Source organism: Eucyclogobius newberryi, unplaced genomic scaffold, assembly GCF_026437365.1.
Source record: "Eucyclogobius newberryi isolate DKJ021-1_F unplaced genomic scaffold, fEucNew1.0.hap1 SCAF_116, whole genome shotgun sequence".
Classification (NCBI taxonomy): domain Eukaryota; kingdom Metazoa; phylum Chordata; class Actinopteri; order Gobiiformes; family Gobiidae; genus Eucyclogobius; species Eucyclogobius newberryi.
This window is the reverse complement of record NW_027315742.1, coordinates 96,257-121,309: the sequence shown is the minus strand read 5'-3', so window position 1 is coordinate 121,309 and position 25,053 is coordinate 96,257. Positions and strand designations below refer to the sequence as shown.

General features: G+C 45.2%; 1 protein-coding gene across 1 annotated transcript in view; it reads right to left on the bottom strand.

Moving 5' to 3' along the window:
* Window positions 1–1,593: 1,593 nt before the first annotated feature.
* Window positions 1,594–25,053, bottom strand: part of LOC140355580 (pyridoxal phosphate homeostasis protein-like) — a 28,592-nt gene continuing 5,132 nt past the window's right edge. Inside the window, exons 2-8 of the mRNA XM_072440220.1 lie at window positions 23,166–23,273; window positions 4,756–4,791; window positions 4,596–4,671; window positions 4,330–4,470; window positions 3,382–3,524; window positions 3,214–3,312; window positions 1,594–2,326 (exon numbers count right to left, since the gene is read on the bottom strand). Of these exons, the coding sequence (XP_072296321.1) occupies window positions 2,156–2,326; window positions 3,214–3,312; window positions 3,382–3,524; window positions 4,330–4,470; window positions 4,596–4,671; window positions 4,756–4,791; window positions 23,166–23,273 (774 nt within the window). The 3' untranslated portion in view covers window positions 1,594–2,155. The remainder of the gene's footprint in view (window positions 2,327–3,213; window positions 3,313–3,381; window positions 3,525–4,329; window positions 4,471–4,595; window positions 4,672–4,755; window positions 4,792–23,165; window positions 23,274–25,053) is intronic.

Below are 25,053 nucleotides of genomic sequence, written 5' to 3'. Positions count from 1 at the left end.
CCTCTCGATCAAAGTCGCGGTCTCCTCTCGCTCAAAGTCGCGGTCTCCTCTCGCTCAAAGTCGCGGTCTCCTCTCGATCAAAGTCGCGGTCTCCTCTAGATCAGTCGCGGTCTCCTCTCGCTCAAAGTCGCGGTCTCCTCTCGCTCAAAGTCGCGGTCTCCTCTCGATCAAAGTCGCGGTCTCCTCTCGCTCAAAGTCGCGGTCTCCTCTCGATCAAAGTCGCGGTCTCCTCTCGATCAAAGTCGCGGTCTCCTCTCGATCAAAGTCGCGGTCTCCTCTCGATCAAAGTCGCGGTCTCCTCTCGATCAAAGTCGCGGTCTCCTCTCGATCAAAGTCGCGGTCTCCTCTCGATCAAAGTCGCGGTCTCCTCTCGATCAAAGTCGCGGTCTCCTCTCGATCAAAGTCGCGGTCTCCTCTCGATCAAAGTCGCGGTCTCCTCTCGATCAAAGTCGCGGTCTCCTCTAGATCAGTCGCGGTCTCCTCTCGCTCAAAGTCGCGGTCTCCTCTCGATCAAAGTCGCGGTCTCCTCTCGATCAAAGTCGCGGTCTCCTCTCGATCAAAGTCGCGGTCTCCTCTCGCTCAAAGTCGCGGTCTCCTCTAGATCAGTCGCGGTCTCCTCTCGCTCAAAGTCGCGGTCTCCTCTCGATCAAAGTCGCGGTCTCCTCTCGATCAAAGTCGCGGTCTCCTCTCGATCAAAGTCGCGGTCTCCTCTAGATCAGTCGCGGTCTCCTCTCGCTCAAAGTCGCGGTCTCCTCTAGATCAGTCGCGGTCTCCTCTCGCTCAAAGTCGCGGTCTCCTCTCGATCAAAGTCGCGGTCTCCTCTCGATCAAAGTCGCGGTCTCCTCTCGCTCAAAGTCGCGGTCTCCTCTCGATCAAAGATGAGAAATATTGTCACATCTTCCACTTCGGAGCTGCACAACAAAGTACTTTATCGATATCGCAATAACACAAATGTCTGACTCAAATGTGCAGTTTTAATTTAAAAACGTGGGGGATCTTTTCAGTCTAAATCAGCCTCGGGTTTTGTAAAGTTTTTATTTCGACTAAAACAAAGACATGAACATGAAATATATTCAAATATCGCCCTATCGATAAATCTACACGTTTCATGTCCCATATTGTGCAGCCCGAGCCACGCCCACGTATAAAACTCACACATTACGTTAAATCAGACGAGTGCGTGAGTCGGATGCCCTCCCGCCCTATCACAAAGTCTGATGGACCATCGTAACGGAGCCTTTCAGGCTCTTTTACTGCTGTACAACAAAAACAGAGCTCTGGTTCAAATCCAGCCGACTCCCAACATTTGACACCAGGACGTTTCTTTTACACCATCTACAAAACGCAGCGTCTCCACGGCGACGGAACACAACAGAGCACTTCCTGCTTTTCTGCTCAAAGTCCAGAGTCTTCAGGTGGTTTGACCTTAAACTAGAAAAGTCACTCGTTAAGTCAAGTCACTCGTTGGCTTTAGGTAAATCTAGACAAATTTAAGGTGGAAGATTTCAGCCGTAAAGAAAAGCTTTAGTTGCGGGTCAGAAGAGGTGAAACGAGCTGGACGGGTCAGAAGAGGTGAAACGAGCTGGACGGGTCAGAAGAGGTGAAACGAGCTGGACGGGTCAGAAGAGGTGAAACGAGCTGGACGGGTCAGAGACGTCATGAGTTTATTTAGTGAAAAGAACGAGTTAAGATTCTATGACTGACATAAAAACGTTCATAATGTCGTGAAAAGCGATTATTCGTGGCTTTGAAATGTAAATATAATCTTCAGAAGGGCAAAGGTCGTTTGCCTGAAAACACAAACTCATGAATTCAAATGTGAATTATTCATATTAAAATGTGTTGTTGTTGTTGTTGTTGTTGTTGTTGTTGTTGTTGTTAGACGATCAGATTGTTTAAATAAATGAGAAAAATGACAATTGTATCAATTCTTTTCAAAACGATAACATAAAAATGTAAATCGTGACCTCACTGAACCTCCTGCAGGCTCCGCCCCCTCCTGCAGGCTCCGCCCAGTGGCTTCAGTCAAGTTATGTTTAGTTTGTGTTTATATACAGGGTCAGTGGCCGGGTCAGTGGCCGGGTCAGTGGCCGGGTCAGTGGCCGGGTCAGTGGCCGGGTCAGTGGCCGGGTCAGTGGCCGGGTCAGTGGCCGGGTCAGTGGTCAGACACGGTCAGGTGCTGTCTCATCTTCTGAGCTGCTTCTTCACACAGAACGTTGGAGGTTTTCTCCGGGCTGGGCGTGGGCGTGTTCGCCGCGCTGTTCGGATAATCTCTGTTTCCAAAGATGACGCTCCCGACGCGAACGTTTGTGGAGCCGACTTCAATCTGAGGAAAGAGTAATACATGTCAGTACACAGAGTCCACAGAGTACACACAGTGTACAGAGTACACAGAGTACACACAGTGTACAGAGTACACAGAGTACACAGAGTACACACAGTGTACAGAGTACACACAGTACACAGAGTCCACAGAGTACACACAGTGTACAGAGTACACAGAGTACACACAGTGTACAGAGTACACAGAGTCCACAGAGTACACACAGTGTACAGAGTACACAGAGTACACACAGTGTACAGAGTACACAGAGTACACACAGTGTACAGAGTACACAGAGTACACAGAGTACACACAGTACACAGAGTACACACAGTACACACAGTACACAGAGTACACACAGTACACACAGTACACAGAGTACACACAGTACACACAGTACACAGAGTACACACAGTACACACAGTACACAGAGTACACACAGTACACAGAGTACAGAGTACACACAGTACACAGAGTACACAGAGTACACAGAGTACACACAGTACACAGAGTACACAGTACACAGAGTACACAGAGTACAGAGTACACACAGTACACAGAGTACACACAGTACACAGAGTACACAGAGTACACACAGTACACAGAGTACACACAGTACACAGAGTACACACAGTACACAGAGTACACAGAAAAGTGAGTTCACGCTGCAGCGTCCAGTTTATATTGAAACTCCACCAGGAGAACAACGAAAACAGCAGCACCATGTTCTGACCGCCGCACTGGACGCGGTGGTCAGAACTCGGACACTGGACGCGGCGGTCAGAACTCGGACACTGGACGCGGCGGTCAGAACTCGGACACTGGACGCGGCGGTCAGAACTCGGACACTGGACGCGGCGGTCAGAAGTGGTTCATGGAGCTGGACTCACTGCGTGCTCGAAGTCGGTGGACATGCCCATGCTGAGCTCCACCTGGTCCACAGGAAGCTTCAGACTCTCACACAGCTCCTGCCGACGACTCAGCAGCATCTGGAAGCACACGCACACTCAGATGCCCTCCCATCCTGCTCAGGTCCAGCTCCAGCTCCTGTGTCTTACCTCGAAGTCGGGGTTTGGTCCCAGGTCCAGGTCGTAGCCGTAGCGACCGATGGTCATGAGGCCGGTGAAGTGAAGCGCGCTGCAGCGAGACGAGATGTGCTTGACCGCGAGAACCGTTTCCTCAGGAGGAAGTCCATGTTTACCTGAAACAAACACACGTGAGGCTCAAACCTCTCATCATACTATACGTATTAGTGTATTTATATACATATATTCATACAGTTTTAGTATTTATATGGTTCATATCGTTATTAGTATTTATATAGTTGATATATAGTTAGTATAAAGTTTGTCAGAACATGAGTGACACTCACTTGGGCCAAATTAGGGCCGGGTTTGGCCCGCGGGCCACACTTTGTGCACCCCTGCTCTAGCCTGACTCCTGGAGGCCGATCGGTGCCACTGCAGCTTCAACACGAGAAGCTGAGGGTTCTTTACTCACTCTGTTCTCCGCTGGTGGAACATGTTCCGGAGGGTTCTTTACTCACTCTGTTCTCCGCTGGTGGAACATGTTCCGGAGGGTTCTTTACTCACTCTGTTCTCCGCTGGTGGAACATGTTCCGGAGGGTTCTTTACTCACTCTGTTCTCCGCTGGTGGAACATGTTCCGGAGGGTTCTTTACTCACTCTGTTCTCCGCTGGTGGAACATGTTCCGGAGGGTTCTTTACTCACTCTGTTCTCCGCTGGTGGAACATGTTCCGGAGGGTTCTTTACTCACTCTGTTCTCCGCTGGTGGAACATGTTCCGGAGGGTTCTTTACTCACTCTGTTCTCCGCTGGTGGAACATGTTCCGGAGGGTTCTTTACTCACTCTGTTCTCCGCTGGTGGAACATGTTCCGGAGGGTTCTTTACTCACTCTGTTCTCCGCTGGTGGAACATGTTCCGGAGGGTTCTTTACTCACTCTGTTCTCCGCTGGTGGAACATGTTCCGGAGGGTTCTTTACTCACTCTGTTCTCCGCTGGTGTTGATCTGGACCATGATCTGGAGCTTTCGGGCGTTCCCTCCTCGGATTCTCTCCCATGAACTGTTGACTTTGTCGGCGAGCTTCACTGAGTCGACCGTCTCCACCAGGAACAGGTTCGGAACGCCTGAAACAGACACAGGAGTGAGACAGGGCTGTGCTCGGTCCCCTCCATTGTTTGCTTCAGAATCCTCGGGTCAAATCTGTGCTCACAACATGGAAGGAGCTGAAGCTTTGATGGAGTTTACTCACCTAAGAGTTTGTTGACATTGTTCTTCTGCAGATGTCCAATAAAGTGCCATTTAATGTCCGGACACGATTCCAAAATCTGAAACAAAGAAATGCAAATGACGTCATGTGTCAAAACAAGACCAAAGGTAAAGGTCATTAAAGGTCAACGTCTCAAACTTACGAGAGGATCTGACGCTTTGTCCACAAGTTCATTCACCTGGAATCACACGCAAAGGACACAATGAGTGACCACTGAGAGTGACCGCTGTGTTCAGAGTGACCACTGAGAGTGACCGCTGTGTTCAGAGTGACCACTGAGAGTGACCGCTGTGTTCAGAGTGACCACTGTGTTCAGAGTGACCACTGAGAGTGACCGCTGTGTTCAGAGTGACCACTGTGTTCAGAGTGACCGCTGTGTTCAGAGTGACCACTGTGTTCAGAGTGACCACTGTGTTCAGAGTGACCGCTGTGTTCAGAGTGACCGCTGTGTTCAGAGTGACCACTGTGTTCAGAGTGACCACTGAGAGTGACCGCTGTGTTCAGAGTGACCGCTGTGTTCAGAGTGACCACTGTGTTCAGAGTGACCACTGAGAGTGACCGCTGTGTTCAGAGTGACCGCTGTGTTCAGAGTGACCACTGTGTTCAGAGTGACCACTGAGAGTGACCGCTGTGTTCAGAGTGACCGCTGTGTTCAGAGTGACCACTGAGAGTGACCGCTGTGTTCAGAGTGACCACTGAATAACATCAGGAGCTGTGGAGGATCATCTTGAGCCCGACCCACTGACCCACTGACCCACTGACCCACTGACCCACTGACCAAGAGCCAGTTTTAACACTAAAGCTTTGGTGGAGTTTTGCCTAGAACAGTTAGTTTAGTGAAAAATAAATCTAGGGCGGGGCAGACGAGACTGGGCGTGTCGTTAAAGATACAAAGCTCCACCCATAAGGAGGAGGCGTGGTCAAAGATACAGACGTGTGCAGAGGCCATGGATGTATTATAATATCTGGATAGGCCACGCCCCCTCTGCCTCTGGCTCCAAATTGAGTAGTGGCCACTTCGCAGAATGCAGCCTTTTGGTCGGACCATTTCAAGAGTTCGGCCTCTAAAATTACCAAACATGCGAAATTGTTTTTTGTCTAAAAATAAAATAGAAGGAATTTCACTCTTCAACTGTTTCTAAAATACTTAAAAAATACATTTTTAACCTTCCGGTGAACGGTGTACGCGCACCGAGCGCGCACGTGACCCTCATGAACGAGCCTCGGGAGAACACGTGACGGAAACTAAACACAAACAGAAGAACACGTGACGAGACGAGACACGTAAGTTGTTTGTATGTCATTCCTCACGTTTCACACATCGTTCCATATGAAGTGTAAAACAACGATTACACAGTTAACACAAGTTAACACAAGTTAACACGAGCTAACACGAGCTAACGTAAGCTAAAGTTTAGCTACACAAAGATGCAACAACACGTCACGATGGCTCGTGCTTCTGCAAATAAATAACTAATTATTTCTCTTACTAAATGTTCTAAGAGACAAAAGGTTAAGCACAGATCAAGGAAAACTAGAGAAAGAAGGAAATAAAGTGATGTTTGTATTATGTGCTATAAAAAACAACCAATAATTCAAATATAACCTGCTATAATGACCGCGGTGAAGTTAGTTTCACGTTGGACGTTGGACATTCGCCTCCGCAACTAGAGCGGGAGCTTCCTCTGAGTGTGCCCCGCCTGCAGTAGCTCGACGCGGGGAGCTGCGCGCTGAAGTGCCGCTTGGTGCGCCAGTTAGGGACCAACTCTAAAGTACCGTTTGTTTAAAAATGTGTTGTCTTAAAAAATATCAAACGTATTTATATTTAAAAAAAAAAACAATATTGAGCATGAATCCAAGTTGCTAATATTAGATGCAATAGTCCTTTTGGGCTGAAAAATTAACCCTTTGTAGATTTTTAAAGAATATTTTTTGTCAAAAATCAAGGATTCTTATCAATAGCTCCTAAGTCAGCTAGCCTAGATAGTAAACGCTAAGTGATTATAATAGTTTGAGTCTCCAGGTATCACGCACACCTTTTACTTTTTCAAATTAACCCTTTATAGATTTTTAAAGATTTTTTTTCCGTCAAAAATCAAGGATTCTTTTCAATAGCTCCTAAGTCAGCTGACCTAGAAAGTGAAACCCAAGTTATTATAGTAGTTGTGGTCTCCAGGTATCACGCACACCTTTTACTTTTTCAAATTAACCCTTTATAGATTTTTAAGGAATATTTTTCGTCAAAAAACAAGGATTCTTTTCAATAGCTCCTAAGTTGGCAAACCTAGATAGTAAACGCTAAGTGAATAGTAGTTGTGGTCTCCAGGTATCACGCACACCTTTTACTTTTTCAAATTAACCCTTTGTAGATTTTTAAGGAATATTTTTCGTCAAAAAACAAGAATTCTTTTCAATAGCTCCTAAGTTGTCGGTGTAATCCCTCATTCGTCCAGGCGTGTTCCATAGTAGAAAAAGCTTCAGTTGTAGTCATCTGGACTCAGTTTGAAAAAATAGACGTTTCGACTCTCATCCAAGAGTCATTGTCAATAAAAGAATTTAGATCGAGAACTCCGATATTGAAGCTTTTTCTACTATGGAACACGCCTGGACGAATGAGGGATTACACCGACATATTTCCAAGAATTTTGGGCCTAAAACCTTGGATTTAGTTCGGGAACTCGAATCTGTAGCCAGGAAACTAGCAGACAACAGGAATCACTTGAGGTTCAATCTTAGATGCAGACAGAACAACATGATCCCGAAGAGCCTGCAGATCAAATCACCGGTCAGAGGACACAGAGCAGAGAAGATTTGGAGAAGGAGCCTTATGCAGATGCTCAGTGAAAGGATCCAGGAAAACAACGTCAGAATTGATAAATTGAAAGACAGAACAGGAACTTTACAGGAGAAATTAACCAGCATTCTCCCTGAAGAAGCTTTCAAAAGAGTGCTGGAGTTTACACAGACAGCACAAGAAGCACAGCACAGGAAGAGCAAAGAACGCCAAATCAAGAAGTTCAACATTCTTTTGAACAAAAAGAATGCAGGTGAGGTCGAGCTAGACATTAGGACTGAGACAGACAAATTAGCGACCAGCAAAAACAATTGGATTAAGAACCTATCAGATCGTGTTCTGACACAGGCAGAAAAGGAGGTGCTCTCTAAAGGTCTCAACTTTTCTGTCACCTCTAAACACATCCCTACAGAGGACTACATCACAGCCACTGAAACAGCAATTAGGAACAACAAAATGACTGAATCGGAGGCTACAGACCTGAGGTTACGTGTCACAGCGACCCTGAAGAGTGCCAAACCACCGCCTTCAAATATCACAGCTGAAGAGAGGAAAGCACTTTCAGCACTGGAAAAAGATCATAGCATCAACATCCTCCCAGCAGACAGGGGGCGCTGCACTGTGATTCTCAACGCAGCTGATTACGAAGCCAAAGTCCACACCCTCCTCGAGGACACGACCACATACGAGCGCTTGAAAAGAGATCCGACCAGTGGCTACAAGAAGAAAGTGATAGACTGTTTACAAAGGCTGGAAAAAGAGGAAGTGATAGACCGGCCTCTGTATTACAGACTGTATCCTGGTGAAGCCATGCCTTGCATTTATGGCCTTCCAAAAATACACAAAAAGGATGTTCCACTCAGACCCATAGTGTGCAGCACAGATTCCATCACTTACAATGTGGCCAAGCATTTAACAACTATATTGGCTCCGCTTGTGGGGAATTCGGAACATCATGTGGAAAACACGCACAACTTTGTGGATAAAGTGAAACATCTCCAACTGGACCCAGATGACCTCATGGTTTCATATGATGTTGTGTCCCTGTTCACCTGCATCCCGACCTCTGATGCAGTAGCAGCAGTGAGGATCAGACTGCAGGAAGACGCCACCCTACAGGAAAGGACCAAACTGACACCTGAACACATATGCAAACTGTTGGACATCTGTCTGAACACCACTTACTTTCAATTCCGGGGACAATTTTACAGACAGATTCATGGCTGTGCCATGGGCTCGCCCGTCTCTCCCATAGTGGCCAACCTGTACATGGAGCACTTTGAGAAGAAGGCACTGTCCTCATTCTCAGGCATAGCTCCAAAACTGTGGCTCCGCTATGTCGATGATACTTTTGTAACAATTAAGAAACAAGAGCTGGAAACCTTCTCTGATCACATCAATGCTGTGGTCCCACATATCAGGTTTACAAGAGAAGACGCTAAGGAGAATCGCTTGGCCTTTCTTGATTGTTCCACGATCAGAGGAGAGGACGGAAAACTCCAAATAGAAGTATATAGGAAACCTACACACACGGACCAGTATCTGCTCTTTGGTTCCAACCACCCACTACAGCACAAGCTGGGTGTGATCAGAACCTTACAACACAGAGCTCAAGGTGTGCCCACCAGCTCAGAGGGCAAGAAGAAAGAGGAAAAACATGTCCGTAATGCCCTCTCAGCCTGTGGTTACCCCGCTTGGGCTCTCAACAGAGTGAAGAGAACCAAGAAGCAGGACAAAAGGGAAACTGAACAGAGAAGGAAGGGTGTTTCTATCCCTTATGTGTCTGGCCTGTCGGAAAAACTGCAGAGAATTTTTAGACAACACGAAGTCCCTGTTTATTTTAAACCAGGAAACACTTTAAGACAAAAACTGGTTCACCCAAAGGACAAATTGCCGACTCAAAAACAGAGCAATGTAGTTTATTCGATCCAATGCAGTGAAGAAAGCTGTAAAGAACGGTACATAGGTGAGACAAAACAGCCTCTACATAAGAGGCTCTATCAGCACAGAAGAAATACTAGTTCAGGACCTCAGAGCGCCGTGCATCTCCATCTTGAAGCCTCTAATCACTCGTTTGAAGACGGTGAGGTGAAGGTTTTAAGCAGGGAGAAAAGATGGTTTGAAAGAGGAGTTAAGGAAGCTATTTTTGTTAAAAAAGAAAGACCTTCTTTAAACAGAAATGGAGGGCTAAGGTTTAATCTTCCTGTTATTTATAATGGAATACTGAACCCCTGGAAAGGTAGAGGACCAAGGAATTTAGATGCTAATCAGGTCCTCAGGGTGGTTGAGCCAGGGTCTCACAAAGACAAAGAGGATTCTAATAGCCCATTAAAATTCTGAATAGGCTCTGTAGATACAAGGGGGGAGTTTCTGTTGAAACAAACAACTCTTTCTACTTCAGGAAGGCTCCTCCCAATGGGCGGGTCTTACCACAGAACAGTATTAATATCGGAGTTCTCGATCTAAATTCTTTTATTGACAATGACTCTTGGATGAGAGTCAAAACGTCTATTTTTTCAAACTGAGTCCAGATGACTACAACTGAAGCTTTTTCTACTAAAGCTCCTAAGTTAGCAAACCTAGATACTAAACGCTAAGTGATTATAGTAGTTGTGGTCTCCAGGTATCACGCACACCTTTTACTTTTTCAATTTAACCCTTTGTTGATTTTTAAGGAATATTTTTCGTCAAAAAACAAGGATTCTTTTCAATAGCTTCTAAATCAGCTGACCTAGAAAGTCAAACCCAAGTTATTATAATAGTAGGCGAAATAAGATCAAAATAGGGACAAAACAGGAACAAAACGGGACGGCAAAATAGGCACAATACAGGATCAGAACAGAGCAGGAACAAAACAAAAAGAAGCCAAGAAGGAACTAAACAGCAGAGGGGGGCGTGCCCAAGCCGCTGCGGACCACCACAGGAGACCTGCAATATTACCAGTGGAATTACTACATTCAATCGAAACTGATCAAAATAAATTCTCGGCACATACCGGGCATGGTTGACGGAGTAGCACACGATACTTCCTTAGCTGCTCAATGGGATCGCTCCACACCACAGGCTGCATCCAAACTGAGTGGACCAGCGCATGCAACGTTGGCCAGCTGTTGCCGCACAACAGCGCCTTCGCCGCAATCTGCGGCACGTGGTCATGGACAAGGCGTTAAAAGCCAAACGGGTGTACTTGACCGGTGTATCTGGGGCAAACCGGGATTTAGGAGCGTTGAAACTGAATGACTGAGGAGAATTGGGAGTTCATTACCTGCTAGGTGATTTGCCAGAGCCCCGGACCGGATTATGGGTGCCTGTGGCACTGCAGCGGCACTACCGGAAGAATTTAATTCATGAATTTGTGAAATGAATCGAAGCCGCGGGATTGTCATTACCTTGAATGGAGGACGGAGTGGCCAACAACCAAGGCCCGGAAGAGCGTGTGGGTGAAACGAGAGGCGGATGAGGAGGGCGCGCTTAAAGTGTCTGCCAGCTGAGCGCCACGGAGCGGCAGGTAAGTGTACCCTCAGCACAGGCCTCTACAGCCCATATTGCCACATTCCACCCCCCCCCCGAAATGCATCGTCGCCCCGACGATGAAACACAACTTAACACCAAGGCCTAAAAACTACTTGTGTCAGCCTGGAGGATGACACAGGAGCACCTTGGCCGGATGGTTGTTCAACTAGGGACCTTGGAATACGGTGGGGATTTAGGTATTGGCCAGCGGTCGTGCGAGTGGACCGGCGTACAGATGCCTCGCTGAAGCCAGGATTGGCCACAGCGTCAATTGCTGGCGGAGCCTGGTCAGTGACCACGGTGGGGAGAGCAACTAATGGTTCTTGAGCACTCGGCACGTGTAATGGGACGTGGGAGGAGTTTTGGGGCACAACTGTTGGCTGCCGCACCGGCGGCTGTAAAAACAAATCATCCTCAAATGACTCTACGATTGGTGCTACAGGTGCATCCGGAGGATTCACACCAGGGACAGTGGCAGGGGAGTCACTGCAAAGCAGGGCCTTCAACGGGGATCGGTGGACCCTTTTTACCTTGGTTTGTTGATCCACAGGAGCCACCGTGTACACCACACCATCTTCCCTTGGGGCTTGCAGGACAACATAGGTTGAGGACCCCACAGGTCTTGGGTCTTCCGACAACCCCTAGCACTGTATTCGCGAAGTAGCACCAGCTGGCCTTCCTTAAATGGCACATCTATGACCCGTTGGTCATGATTTGCCTTTCTGCGTGAGGCCGCCAGACGCAATCTTTCTCTTGCCCCGTTGAAAGCCACCTGAAGACGCGTCTGGTGCTCTTTTCACCCACTGTTACGAACCTAGGGATTCTGTAGGGGTGTCAGCTCCCTGGGCAGTGGGAGTCAGCACCCTCTCCTGGTTGCCAGGTGATTCTCTCCACTGCAGGTCCCTCCTAACACACCTTAGGATCGTTTGGCTTGAGTGGAGCCAGCCTGGATATAAGGGAGGCTGGTGGGAGCGGTCTCTCTCTCTCGCCGCGCCCCAAGACTGGTTGCTGTACTGTGTGGCAGCACAGTTTAATTCTGTTTATTTTTGCACATTTTCATTGCAACGATACATATCACACTACACTTATTTAGTTGCCATCTACACAGATACATTAGTTTCTTTTGCAGGGCCTGATTATTTATAATAAAAATATACTATTAATTATTGTGAGTGCTGTGTGGACTCCCCTCTTTGTTTGGCTGCCGTTGAGCCGGGTGGTCGTAACACCCACTCATGCACACTTCCCCCCCCCCCGGGGTCTTGCACCCTACCCAACAAGCAATCAATAGGCAGACGTGGTTCTTGCCCAAACATCAGGAAGAATGGAGACTCACCAGTGGACTGGTGGAGAGTGGTGTTATATGCGTAGAGCACCTGGGGTAAGCAACCACTCCAGTCCCCCTTACGGGATGCAGGAAGAGCACGCAACATATTGTGAAGTGTTCGATTGAACCGCTCACACTGCCCATTTCCTGCTGGGTGGTACGGAGTAAGATAAGACAAGATAAGATATTCCTTTATTGTCCCACATGGGGAAATTTCATTGATGCAACGCAGGTAGATACAGAGGTAGATACAGAAGAAAAGAACAGATCACTTATAGGAAGTTTGAAAAACACTTTCAGTAGAAGATCTCTTATAAACAAAAACTCACATTACCCAACAAGGGATGGAGGGGAAAAATAATAAAGATAAAAATAAATACATAAATACATAAATACCATTGCACGTGATCACGACAGTAATTGCACATGAATATGTGTCATGACGGCACATATTGCACATATGACGGAATTGCACATTGTTAAGTCAGTATTGCGAGTGTTCAGGACTAACAGTGTTTGTTATAAAGTCTGATAGCAACAGGAAGGAAAGACCTGCGAAACCTCTCCTTCACACAGCGAGGGTGGATCAGTCTCTCACTGAAGCTGCTCTCCAGAGCGGAGAGAGTGTCCTGCAGGGGGTGGCACTCATGGTCCAGCATAGATGTGAATCCAGCCAGGACCCTTCTGTCCCCCACCTCCTGCACCGAGTCCAGAGCGCAGCCCAGGACGGAGCTGGACTTCTTGATGACTTTGTCCAGCCTCCTCCTCTCCCTCTCTGCGATGCTGCTGCTCCAGCAGGCCACACCGTTCAGGAGGGCTGATGCCACCACAGAGTCATAGAAGGTCTTCAGGAGTGGCCCTGTCACTCCAAAAGACCTGAGTCTCCTCAGGAGGTAGAGCCAACTCTGGCTCTTCCTGTACAGTGCGTCTGTGTTATGAGTCCAGTCCAGTTTGTGGTTCAGATGAACACCCAGGTACTTGTATGAGTCCACTCTCTCAATGTCCCTTCCCTGGATGTTCACTGGTGAGGGGGCAGTGGGGTGGCGTCTGCGGAAATCCACCACCATCTTCTTGGTCTTCCCCGCGTTGATGAGGAGCTGGTTCCGCTAACACCAGTCCACAAAGTCCTGCGCCAGTCCCCTGTACTCTGCATCATCATCGTCCGTGATGAGTCCGATGATGGCAGAGTCGTCAGAGAACTTCTGCAGTGTCGTGTCTGAAGTCTGCAGTGTAAAGGGTGAAGAGAAAGGGTGCGAGGACAGTGCCCTGGGGCGCCCCCACACTGCAGGTCCGAGTGTCAGACACACAGTCCCGTGCTCTCACAAACTGGGGTTGGTCCGTGAGGTAGTCCAGGATCCACTCTGCCAGGTCATACTCCACACCAGCCGTCTCCAGCTTGTCCCTCAGGAGCTGATGGTGTTGAAGGCACTGGAAAGATCGAAGAACAGGAACCTCACAGAGCTGCCAGGCTTTTCCAGGTGAGAGAGAGCGGTGCAGCAGGGAGATGATGGCGACCTCCACTCCAATGCAAGGCCGGTATGCAAACTGCAGCGGGTCCATGACTGAGCTCACGGTGGAGCGGAGGTGGTCCAGGACCAGCCGCTCCAGTGTCTTCATCAGATGGGACGTGAGAGCCACCGGCCTGAAGCTGTTGAGGTCTTTGGCGCGCGGTGTCTTGGGCACAGGTACCAGACAGGAGGTCTTCCAGACCTGTGTTACCACCCTCAGCTTCAGGCTCATGTTGAAGACATGCTCCATAACTCCACACAGTTCATCTGCGCAGGACTTAAGGAGCCTGGGGCTGATGCCGTCAGGTCCTGCTGCCTTCCTCACTTTAATCCTCTTCCGCTCACTCCTCACCTGTGCTGCTGTGACAGTCAGTGGTTGGCAGGGGGACTGTGTGCTGGGGGGATGGGTGAATCCAGGCGAAGTGGGGAGCTGATGGTCCGGGGCGTAGAAATGAAGAGGAACGGATGCAGGGCATTGTCCAGCTGTGGAAGAGGGCGCATGCAGCTGTGCAGGGGGAGGGGCGGGTGACCAATCAAATCTCAAGAAGTGAGCATTTAAATCATTCACCCACTATAGATCCCCCTCTGTCTGGGCAGGGGAGATTTTGAAGCCCAAGATGGTTTTCAGGCTTCTCCACACTCCCTGAATGTTCTTCTGCTGCAGCTGCTCCTCCATCCTCCTCTTGTAGCCGGCTTCAGCCTGCCTGATCTTCCTCCTCAGCTTTTTCTGCACAGTCCTCAGCTCCTCCTTGTTCCCTGACCTGAAGGCTCTCTTCTTCTCCTTCAGCAGAGCCTTCAGTTCACGGGTAATCCATGGCTTGTTGTTTGGAAAACACCGCACCGTCCGGGAGGGAACAATGTTCTCAAAACAGAAGTTGATGTAGTCCGTGATGCACTCTCTGATGGTGTTGATGTCCTCCCCATGGCCGTAAAGCTCAGTCCAGACAGTGGTGCTGAAGCAGTCCCTCAGAGCCTCCTCGCTCTCAGCAGACCACATCCTCACCACACGGGACACCACAGGCTGCCTGCGCATGATGGGTTCATACACAGGCCTCAGATGTACAAGGTTGTGGTCCGAGCTGCCCAGGGGAGGGAGGGGGGAAGAAGAATAAGCCTCTTTGGTGTTGGCAAAAAACAAGTCCAATGTTCTATTGTTTCTGGTGGGGCAGGTGACATACTGGGTGTATGTTGGTAGAACAGAAGAGGGAGAAGCGTGGTTAAAGTCACCAGAGATGAGGAAGAGAGCCTGTGGATGCTGTGTTTGCAGCCTACAAGTGCAGGAGAGCAGTGCTTCACAAGCATATTCAGCATTGGCAGACGGGGCCACATAGACTACGATCAAAATCACATGCGAGAACTCCCGGGGCAGATAATATGGCCTCATGCCAATAGCCAATAGTTCAATATCCGAGACTTTGTAATCTCATACAGCTTACACAACTGCTGGATGAGAGGGCTCTCAAAGTTTCGTCCCTGGTCCGAGTGTATGCGTGCCGGAACACCAAACTTTGCAAACCACTCTGTGACCAGGACTTGCGCCACAGTGGAAGCGTGCTTGTTGCGGGTTGGAACTACAAGTGTGTATTTGCTAAAAACGTCAGTCATGAACAGCACGTTTTCCAGACCAGTGGAGGTCTGCTCTAACAGGGTAAAGTCGATAGCAAGGATCTCGTTTGGCTGTGAAGCCAGTAAGTGGCCCATAAAGGCGTGAGGAACCGATTGGTTGTCCTTTGCATGCTGACATCTCTCACAAGCCTGGCACCATTGGGCTACCTCCCGTGACATACCTGGCCAATAGCACCGGGAACACAGCAAGGCCAGAGTCCTCTCTATTCCTTGGTGTCCATGCTCCTGATGGACCTGGGTGAGGACATTCTGGACCAAGGCTTTAGGCAGAAGGAGTTGATACACAGCCCCACCACCGTCAGGACGAAACACCTGCCAATACAGCAGCCCCTCTAACTCTACCAGGCGGTCCCACTGGGCCAGCACTAAGAGGGCAGTCGAAGAGAGGGCTCGTCGCTCTTCACGAGTGGGCTGTCGATTTTGTTGCCAAAAGGTCAGGATCTCCGCTCGCGGAGGTCAGCAGGGGCAACTTGCGGTAGAAAAGTCACAAGGACTGTGTTGCCTGTGTAACCATTCCTTGTAGGGCTTGTTTTAACTGCCCAGGCAGACATGTGCCCCAAGTTCCCGGTGCCACTTCCTGTAAGGAAGTGCCAGGCTGGCGAGACAAAGTGTCAGCATTTTGGTTACACTTACCTGAACGATATTTTAATTCAAAATCAAAAGAGGCCAACTGGGCGGCCCAGCGCTGCTCAACAGCTCCCAGTGTGTCTGAGGAGGGATGACTCAGGGGATTGTTGTCCATATAGATCACGCATTTGTGTCCTAGCAGTTACTCCCTGAATTTCTCAGTCAGGGCCCACTTAAGGGCCAACAACTCTAGCTTCATGGAGCTGTAGTTGGACATGTTGCGCTCAGAATGAATGGGAGGGAGAAGTCAGCGTAGGCAAAGTACCGGGGCCGTGGTGAGCTTGGCTTTTAAGGCCTCAAAGCTCTGCTGACATTCTGTGGTCCAGGGTCCAGTAGCACAGGCCGTTTCCTTGACTGTTTACCAGTCAGTTCAGCAACTCTACGGTGTTTGCTAACTGCTAAAATAATCCTTGATTTTTGGCGGAAAACATTCCTTAAAATTCAAAAAGGGTTAAATTGAAAAAGTAAAAGGTGTTACCTGGAGACTCAATCTACTATAATCACTTGGGTTTGACTTTCTAGGTCAGCTGACTTAGGAGCTATTGAAAAGAATCCTGTTCTTTTGACAAAAAATATTCCTTAAAAATCTATAAAGGGTTAATTTGAAAAAGTAAAAGGTGTGCGTGATACCTGGAGACCACAACTACTATAATCACTTGGGTTTGACTTTCTAGGTCAGTTGACTTAGGAGCTATTGTAAAGAATCCTTGTTTTTTGACTAAAAATATTCTTTAAAAATCTACAAAGGGTTAATTTTTTAGCCCAAAAGGACTATGACATCTAGGATTAGCAACTTGGATTCATGCTCAATGTTGTTGTTTTTTTTTGTTTTTTTTATAAATATGTTTATATTTTTTAAGATAACAAACGGTACTTTAGAGACGGTCCCTAACTGGCGCACCAAGCGGCACTTCAGCGCGCAGCTCCCCGCGTCGAGCTACTGCAGGCGGGGCACACTCAGAGGAAGCTCCCGCTCTAGTTGCGGAGGCGAATATCCAACGTCCAACGTGAAACTAACTTCACCGCGGTCTATAATGGGTCATATCTTACATATATAAATGTAAAGGTGTTTAAAAGTGACAGTCCTGTACTTACAGGGGCTGAGACCACATTTGAGGTTTTATTACCCATTTAATAATGACGTGTGCTGTGTTTAAACAGCAAAGCACACGCTTGTTTTGTATAGGAATGTCATGGATTTACTTCCATGGAATATGTAGATTTAGCAAACATGTCAGTTATGTTCTAACTTCTAAGGTTTAAACTTATGCATAAGTAAATGACTTTTGGTTCTAGCTTTAAAAATTAATGTGAAAAGAGGAACTTTTGTGTTACAGAGCGAAATGTAAATCTGTCAATAACATATTCCAGCTTTTCTCTGTTAAATGTGCAGAATATATCAATGTTCTAATGAGTATCTTTCTCATCTTCAGAGCTGACCAGTGAGTTTAGTCTGTCTGTGCTGACCAGAGCTCTACAGGTCACTACAGGTCACTGCAGGTCACTACAGGTCACTGCAGGTCACTGCAGGTCACTACAGGTCACTACAGGTCACTGCAGGTCACTGCAGGTCACTACAGGTCACTACAGGTCACTACAGGTCACTACAGGTCACTACAGGTCACTACAGGTCACTGCAGGTCACTACAGGTCACTGCAGGTCACTACAGGTCACTACAGGTCACTACAGGTCACTGCAGGTCACTACAGGTCACTGCAGGTCACTGCAGGTCACTGCAGGTCACTACAGGTCACTACAGGTCACTACAGGTCACTGCAGGTCACTACTGGTCACTACAGGTCACTACAGGTCACTACAGGTCACTGCAGGTCACTACAGGTCACTACAGGTCACTGCAGGTCACTGCAGGTCACTGCAGGTCACTGCAGGTCACTGCAGGTCACTACAGGTCACTACAGGTCACTACAGGTCACTGCAGGTCACTACTGGTCACTACAGGTCACTACAGGTCACTACAGGTCACTACAGGTCACTGCAGACACAGAGTCATCTCAAGTAAACTCCTGACGACTCCAAAGCAAAAGGTATTTTAATAATAACTTCTGCCTCGACTAAAAGTAAACAGTAGAATCAGTATTTTGAATTTATAAAATGTCTGTTTTGTTATGACCAAAAAAACTAAATGATAATTGTTCTTCAAAAGAGCCACTGATGTGTCACATGTGTCTGTGAAGCAGCTTCAGGACAAACATATGAAGTGTATGTTATATGACTTTTATAATCTAAAACATGTGAAGTGTATGTTATATGACTTGTATAATCTAAACATGTGAAGTGTATGTTATATGACTTGTATAATCTAAACATATGAAGTGTATGTTATATGACTTGTATTAATCTAAACATATGAAGTGTATGTTATATGACTTGTATAATCTAAACATGTGAAGTGTATGTTATATGACTTGTATAATCTAAACATGTGAAGTGTATGTTATATGACTTGTATTAATCTAAACATATGAAGTGTATGTTATATGACTTGTATTAATCTAAACATATGAAGTGTATGTTATATGACTTGTATTAATCTAAACATGTGAAGTGTATGTTATATGACTTGTATTAATCTAAACATATGAAGTGTATGTTATATGACTTGTATTAATCTAAACATATGAAGTGTATGTTATATGACTTGTATAATCTAAACATGTGAAGTGTATGTTATATGACTTGTATTAATCTAAACATATGAAGTGTATGTTATATGACTTGTATAATCTAAAACATATGAAGTGTATGTTATATGACTTGTATCATCTAAACATATGAAGTGTATGTTATATGACTTGTATCATCTAAACATATGAAGTGTATGTTATATGACTTGTATAATCTAAACATGTGAAGTGTATGTTATATGACTTGTATAATCTAAACATATGAAGTGTGTGTTATATGACTTGTATAATCTAAACATATGAAGTGTATGTTATATGACTTGTATAATCTAAACATATGAAGTGTATGTTATATGACTTGTATAATCTAAACATGTGAAGTGTATGTTATATGACTTGTATAATCTAAACATGTGAAGTGTATGTTATATGACTTGTATTAATCTAAACATATGAAGTGTATGTTATATGACTTGTATTAATCTAAACATATGAAGTGTATGTTATATGACTTGTATTAATCTAAACATATGAAGTGTATGTTATATGACTTGTATTAATCTAAACATATGAAGTGTATGTTATATGACTTGTATTAATCTAAACATGTGAAGTGTATGTTATATGACTTGTATAATCTAAACATGTGAAGTGTATGTTATATGACTTGTATAATCTAAACATATGAAGTGTATGTTATATGACTTGTATAATCTAAACATGTGAAGTGTATGTTATATGACTTGTATAATCTAAACATATGAAGTGTATGTTATATGACTTGTATAATCTAAACATATGAAGTGTATGTTATATGACTTGTATTAATCTAAACATGTGAAGTGTATGTTATATGACTTGTATTAATCTAAACATATGAAGTGTATGTTATATGACTTGTATTAATATAAACATGTGAAGTGTATGTTATATGACTTGTATAATCTAAACATGTGAAGTGTATGTTATATGACTTGTATAATCTAAACATGTGAAGTGTATGTTATATGACTTGTATTAATCTAAACATATGAAGTGTATGTTATATGACTTGTATTAATCTAAACATGTGAAGTGTATGTTATATGACTTGTATTAATCTAAACATATGAAGTGTATGTTATATGACTTGTATTAATATAAACATGTGAAGTGTATGTTATATGACTTGTATAATCTAAACATGTGAAGTGTATGTTATATGACTTGTATAATCTAAACATGTGAAGTGTATGTTATATGACTTGTATAATCTAAACATGTGAAGTGTATGTTATATGACTTGTATTAATCTAAACATATGAAGTGTATGTTATATGACTTGTATTAATCTAAACATGTGAAGTGTATGTTATATGACTTGTATAATCTAAACATATGAAGTGTATGTTATATGACTTGTATAATCTAAACATATGAAGTGTATGTTATATGACTTGTATTAATCTAAACATGTGAAGTGTATGTTATATGACTTGTATCATCTAAACATGTGAAGTGTATGTTATATGACTTGTATCATCTAAACATGTGAAGTGTATGTTATATGACTTGTATAATCTAAACATGTGAAGTGTATGTTATATGACTTGTATAATCTAAACATGTGAAGTGTATGTTATATGACTTGTATAATCTAAACATATGAAGTGTATGTTATATGACTTGTATAATCTAAACATGTGAAGTGTATGTTATATGACTTGTATAATCTAAACATGTGAAGTGTATGTTATATGACTTGTATAATCTAAAGCTGTGACATGTTCTGTTTGTCTCAGTCATACGATGGAGCTGAACGGTGCAGTTACTGAAGTACAGAAGACTGCGTAGCCATGGAAACAAAGTCTTGTTAAATACTGAGATATTCAGTATTTAACGCAATAATGTCACATTCATGTGCATATAACTGATGTAAAAAGAGTGTTTATTTTACCATTATTATTAGTATTATTTTGTCTTATGCTGTTTTTATTTTATCTTTATCTTTATTTCCCCCTCCATTCTTTATTAAGGTGTGAGAGGTTCTGTCTAGAGGAGTTTTTGTTTATAAGAGTTCTTCTATTAAGATCGATCTATTAAGTTTTCTGTTCTTTTCCTCTGGATCTACTGTGTTGCAGCAACGAAATTTCCTCATGTGTGGACAATAAAAGAATATCTTATCTTATTCAGTTTGTTCTATTTGACTTATACAGGTTGTTTTATCATTGTTAATATTTTTATGTTGCACTGAATCACCAAAGCAAGTTCCACTGTTTGTGAATTCTGTTCTTTGACAATGGCAATACATTTTCTGATTCTATTAATGATGATAATAATAATGAACATTACACAGACTCAAACTCCTTAATAAGGGACTCCCACATTGTAGCTTTAAAACTCAACTAAAACTGGCTAAAATCAATTTATCATTTGTAGTTATAATCAGATTTGCATTTATTGAACAAGTTCATTCATGTTCATTATTCGTATTAAATACATTAATAAACAAATGTGTTTTGTATTTATTAAAGATTGACATGATACAAAAAACGACACAAAAGGAAACTGAATATAATTAAATACTGCTTAACTCAATTATGTAACAGAATCGATGATTATATTTTATATTTCTTCTCATCTGATTAAAAAAATGCATATTGGCCAAATTATATTATGTAAATTAATAACTGAAAAGTTAATAACAAAATAAATACCCAAACCAAAAACTACAGAAAATGATGAGGACGTTATTAAACCTCTAAATGTAATTCATTGTCATTAAACCAGACTTTTTTATCTTAACACTTCTTTATAATTCTCTTAAATATCAGAGCTTTACAACATGATACATGTATATTTATAGATGGATATAACAATTCATCATTATACGTTACGTAAACAGACTATTTCAAGCCGAATTATTCCAAAAGTCCGTGTTGACTCTTCTCAGTCTGTCGCGCTGCTGTGACGTGCGCGCTCCCGACGCCAAAGCCTCACGGCGATGACCTCACAAAAGTGGGAGGAGATATACCAGTATACAGGAAGTAATGCGGAACTAAAACACGTTTTTGGAACCATGAGCCAATGAGCAGCTCCATAGGCTTCAATGGCGGCCATCTTGGCTTCCGGGGGCTTGGCAGAGGCAGATAATGCGCTGATATGGGACAGAATCAATCTAAAAGTGATGTGTCCATCAGAGACGCCTGTCACCATGACAACGCCACATAAACATGGGAAAGAGTGTGTGTCATGTGTGTGTGTCATGTGTGTGTCATGTGTGTGTCATGTGTGTCATGTGTGTGTCATGTGTGTGTCATGTGTGTGTCATTTGTGTCATGTGTGTGTCATGTGTGTGTCATGTGTGTGTGTCATGTGTGTGTCATGTGTGTGTCATGTGTGTGTCATGTGTGTGTCATTTGTGTCATGTGTGTGTCATGTGTGTGTCATGTGTGTGTGTCATGTGTGTGTCATGTGTGTGTGTCATGTGTGTGTGTCATGTGTGTGTCATGTGTGTGTGTCATGTGTGTGTCATGTGTGTGTGTCATGTGTGTGTCATGTGTGTGTCATGTGTGTCATGTGTGTGTGTCATGTGTGTGTGTCATGTGTGTGCCATGTGTGTGTGTCATGTGTGTGTGTCATGTGTGTGTGTCATGTGTGTGTGTCATGTGTGTTTCATGTGTGTGTGTCATGTGTGTGTGTCATGTGTGTGTTTCATGTGTGTGTCATGTGTGTGTGTCATGTGTGTGTCATGTGTGTGTGTCATGTGTGTGTGTCATGTGTGTGCCATGTGTGTGTGTCATGTGTGTGTGTCATGTGTGTGTCATGTGTGTGTGTCATGTGTGTGTGTGTCATGTGTGTGTGTGTCATGTGTGTGTGTCATGTGTGTGTGTCATGTGTGTGTGTCATGTGTGTGTGTCATGTGTGTGTCATGTGTGTGTCATGTGTGTGTGTCATATGTGTGTGTCATGTGTGTGTGTCATGTGTGTGTGTCATGTGTGTGTGTCATGTGTGTGTGTCATGTGTGTGTGTCATGTGTGTGTCATGTGTGTGTCATGTGTGTGTGTCATGTGTGTGTGTCATGTGTGTGTGTCATGTGTGTGTGTCATGTGTGTGTCATGTGTGTGTGTCATATGTGTGTGTCATGTGTGTGTGTCATGTGTGTGTGTCATGTGTGTGTGTCATGTGTGTGTCATGTGTGTGTTTCATGTGTGTGTGTCATATGTGTGTCATGTGTGTGTGTCATGTGTGTGTGTCATGTGTGTGTGTCATGTGTGTGTGTCATGTGTGTGTTTCATGTGTGTGTGTCATATGTGTGTCATGTGTGTGTGTCATGTGTGTGTGTCATGTGTGTGTGTCATGTGTGTGTGTCATGTGTGTGTGTCATGTGTGTGTCATGTGTGTGTGTCATGTGTGTGTTTCATGTGTGTGTGTCATATGTGTCTCATGTGTGTGTGTCATATGTGTCTCATGTGTGTGTGTCATATGTGTGTCATGTGTGTGTTCTTCATGTTTATGAAAATGTGACTCACGTAGTTTTCTCCAAAGTTGCGTTGTCCGTGTCTGTACGCTTCCACCACCATCTCAGGAGGTTTGGTTTTACTGACGGCCACGAGGCGCGGCGCCACCGACGGCAGCGTCTGAGGGTCAAGAGAAGGTCAAGAGAGGGTCAAGAGAGGGTCAAGCAAGAGAGGGTCAAGAGAGGGTCAAGAGAGGGTCAAGCAAGAGAGGGTCAAAAGAGGGTCAAGAGAGGGTCAAGCAAGAGAGGGTCAAGAGAGGGTCAAGAGAGGGTCCATCGGTAAAACATGCTCCTGGCGATCAGAGTCGCCCGCTCTGCTGTCGCCTTGCACTAGTCTACTGACAGTTCCTCTGAGGTCTACTGACAGTTCCTCTGAGGTCTACTGACAGTTCCTCTGAGGTCTACTGACAGTTCCTCTGAGGTCTACTGACAGTTCCTCTGAGGTCTACTGACAGTTCCTCTGAGGTCTACTGACAGTTCCTGAGGTCTACTGACAGTTCCTCTGAGGTCTACTGACAGTTCCTGAGGTCTACTGACAGTTCCTCTGAGGTCTACTGACAGTTCCTGAGGTCTACTGACAGTTCCTCTGAGGTCTACTGACAGTTCCTGAGGTCTACTGACAGTTCCTGAGGTCTACAGACAGTTCCTCTGAGGTCTACTGACAGTTCCTGAGGTCTACTGACAGTTCCTGAGGTCTACTGACAGTTCCCCTGAGGTCTACTGACAGTTCCTCTGAGGTCTACAGACAGTTCCCCTGAGGTCTACTGACAGTTCCTCTGAGGTCTACTGACAGTTCCTCTGAGGTCTACAGACAGTTCCTCTGAGGTCTACTGACAGTTCCCCTGAGGTCTACTGACAGTTCCTCTGAGGTCTACTGACAGTTCCTCTGAGGTCTACTGACAGTTCCTCTGAGGTCTACTAACAGTTCCTCTGAGGTCTACTGACAGTTCCCCTGAGGTCTACTGACAGTTCCCCTGAGGTTTACTGACAGTTCCCCTGAGGTCTACAGACAGTTCCCCTGAGGTCTACTGACAGTTCCCCTGAGGTCTACTGACAGTTCCCCTGAGGTCTACTGACAGTTCCTCTGAGGTCTACTGACAGTTCCTCTGAGGTCTACTGACAGTTCCTCTGAGGTCTACTGACAGTTCCTGAGGTCTACTGACAGTTCCTCTGAGGTCTACTGACAGTTCCTGAGGTCTACTGACAGTTCCTGAGGTCTACTGACAGTTCCTCTGAGGTCTACTGACAGTTCCTGAGGTCTACTGACAGTTCCTGAGGTCTACTGACAGTTCCTGAGGTCTACTGACAGTTCATGAGGTCTACAGACAGTTCCCCTGAGGTCTACTGACAGTTCCTGAGGTCTACTGACAGTTCCTGAGGTCTACTGACAGTTCCTCTGAGGTCTACTGACAGTTCCTGAGGTCTACAGACAGTTCCCCTGAGGTCTACTGACAGTTCCTGAGGTCTACTGACAGTTCCTCTGAGGTCTACAGACAGTTCCCCTGAGGTCTACTGACAGTTCCCCTGAGGTCTACTGACAGTTCCTCTGAGGTCTACTGACAGTTCCCCTGAGGTCTACTGACAGTTCCCCTGAGGTCTACAGACAGTTCCCCTGAGGTCTACTGACAGTTCCTCTGAGGTCTACTGACAGTTCCTCTGAGGTCTACTGACAGTTCCCTTGAGGTCTACAGACAGTTCCCTTGAGGTCTACTGACAGTTCCCCTGAGGTCTACTGACAGTTCCCTTGAGGTCTACTGACAGTTCCCCTGAGGTTTACTGACAGTTCCCTTGAGGTCTACAGACAGTTCCCTTGAGGTCTACTGACAGTTCCCCTGAGGTTTACTGACAGTTCCCCTGAGGTCTACAGACAGTTCCCTTGAGGTCTACTGACAGTCCCCTTG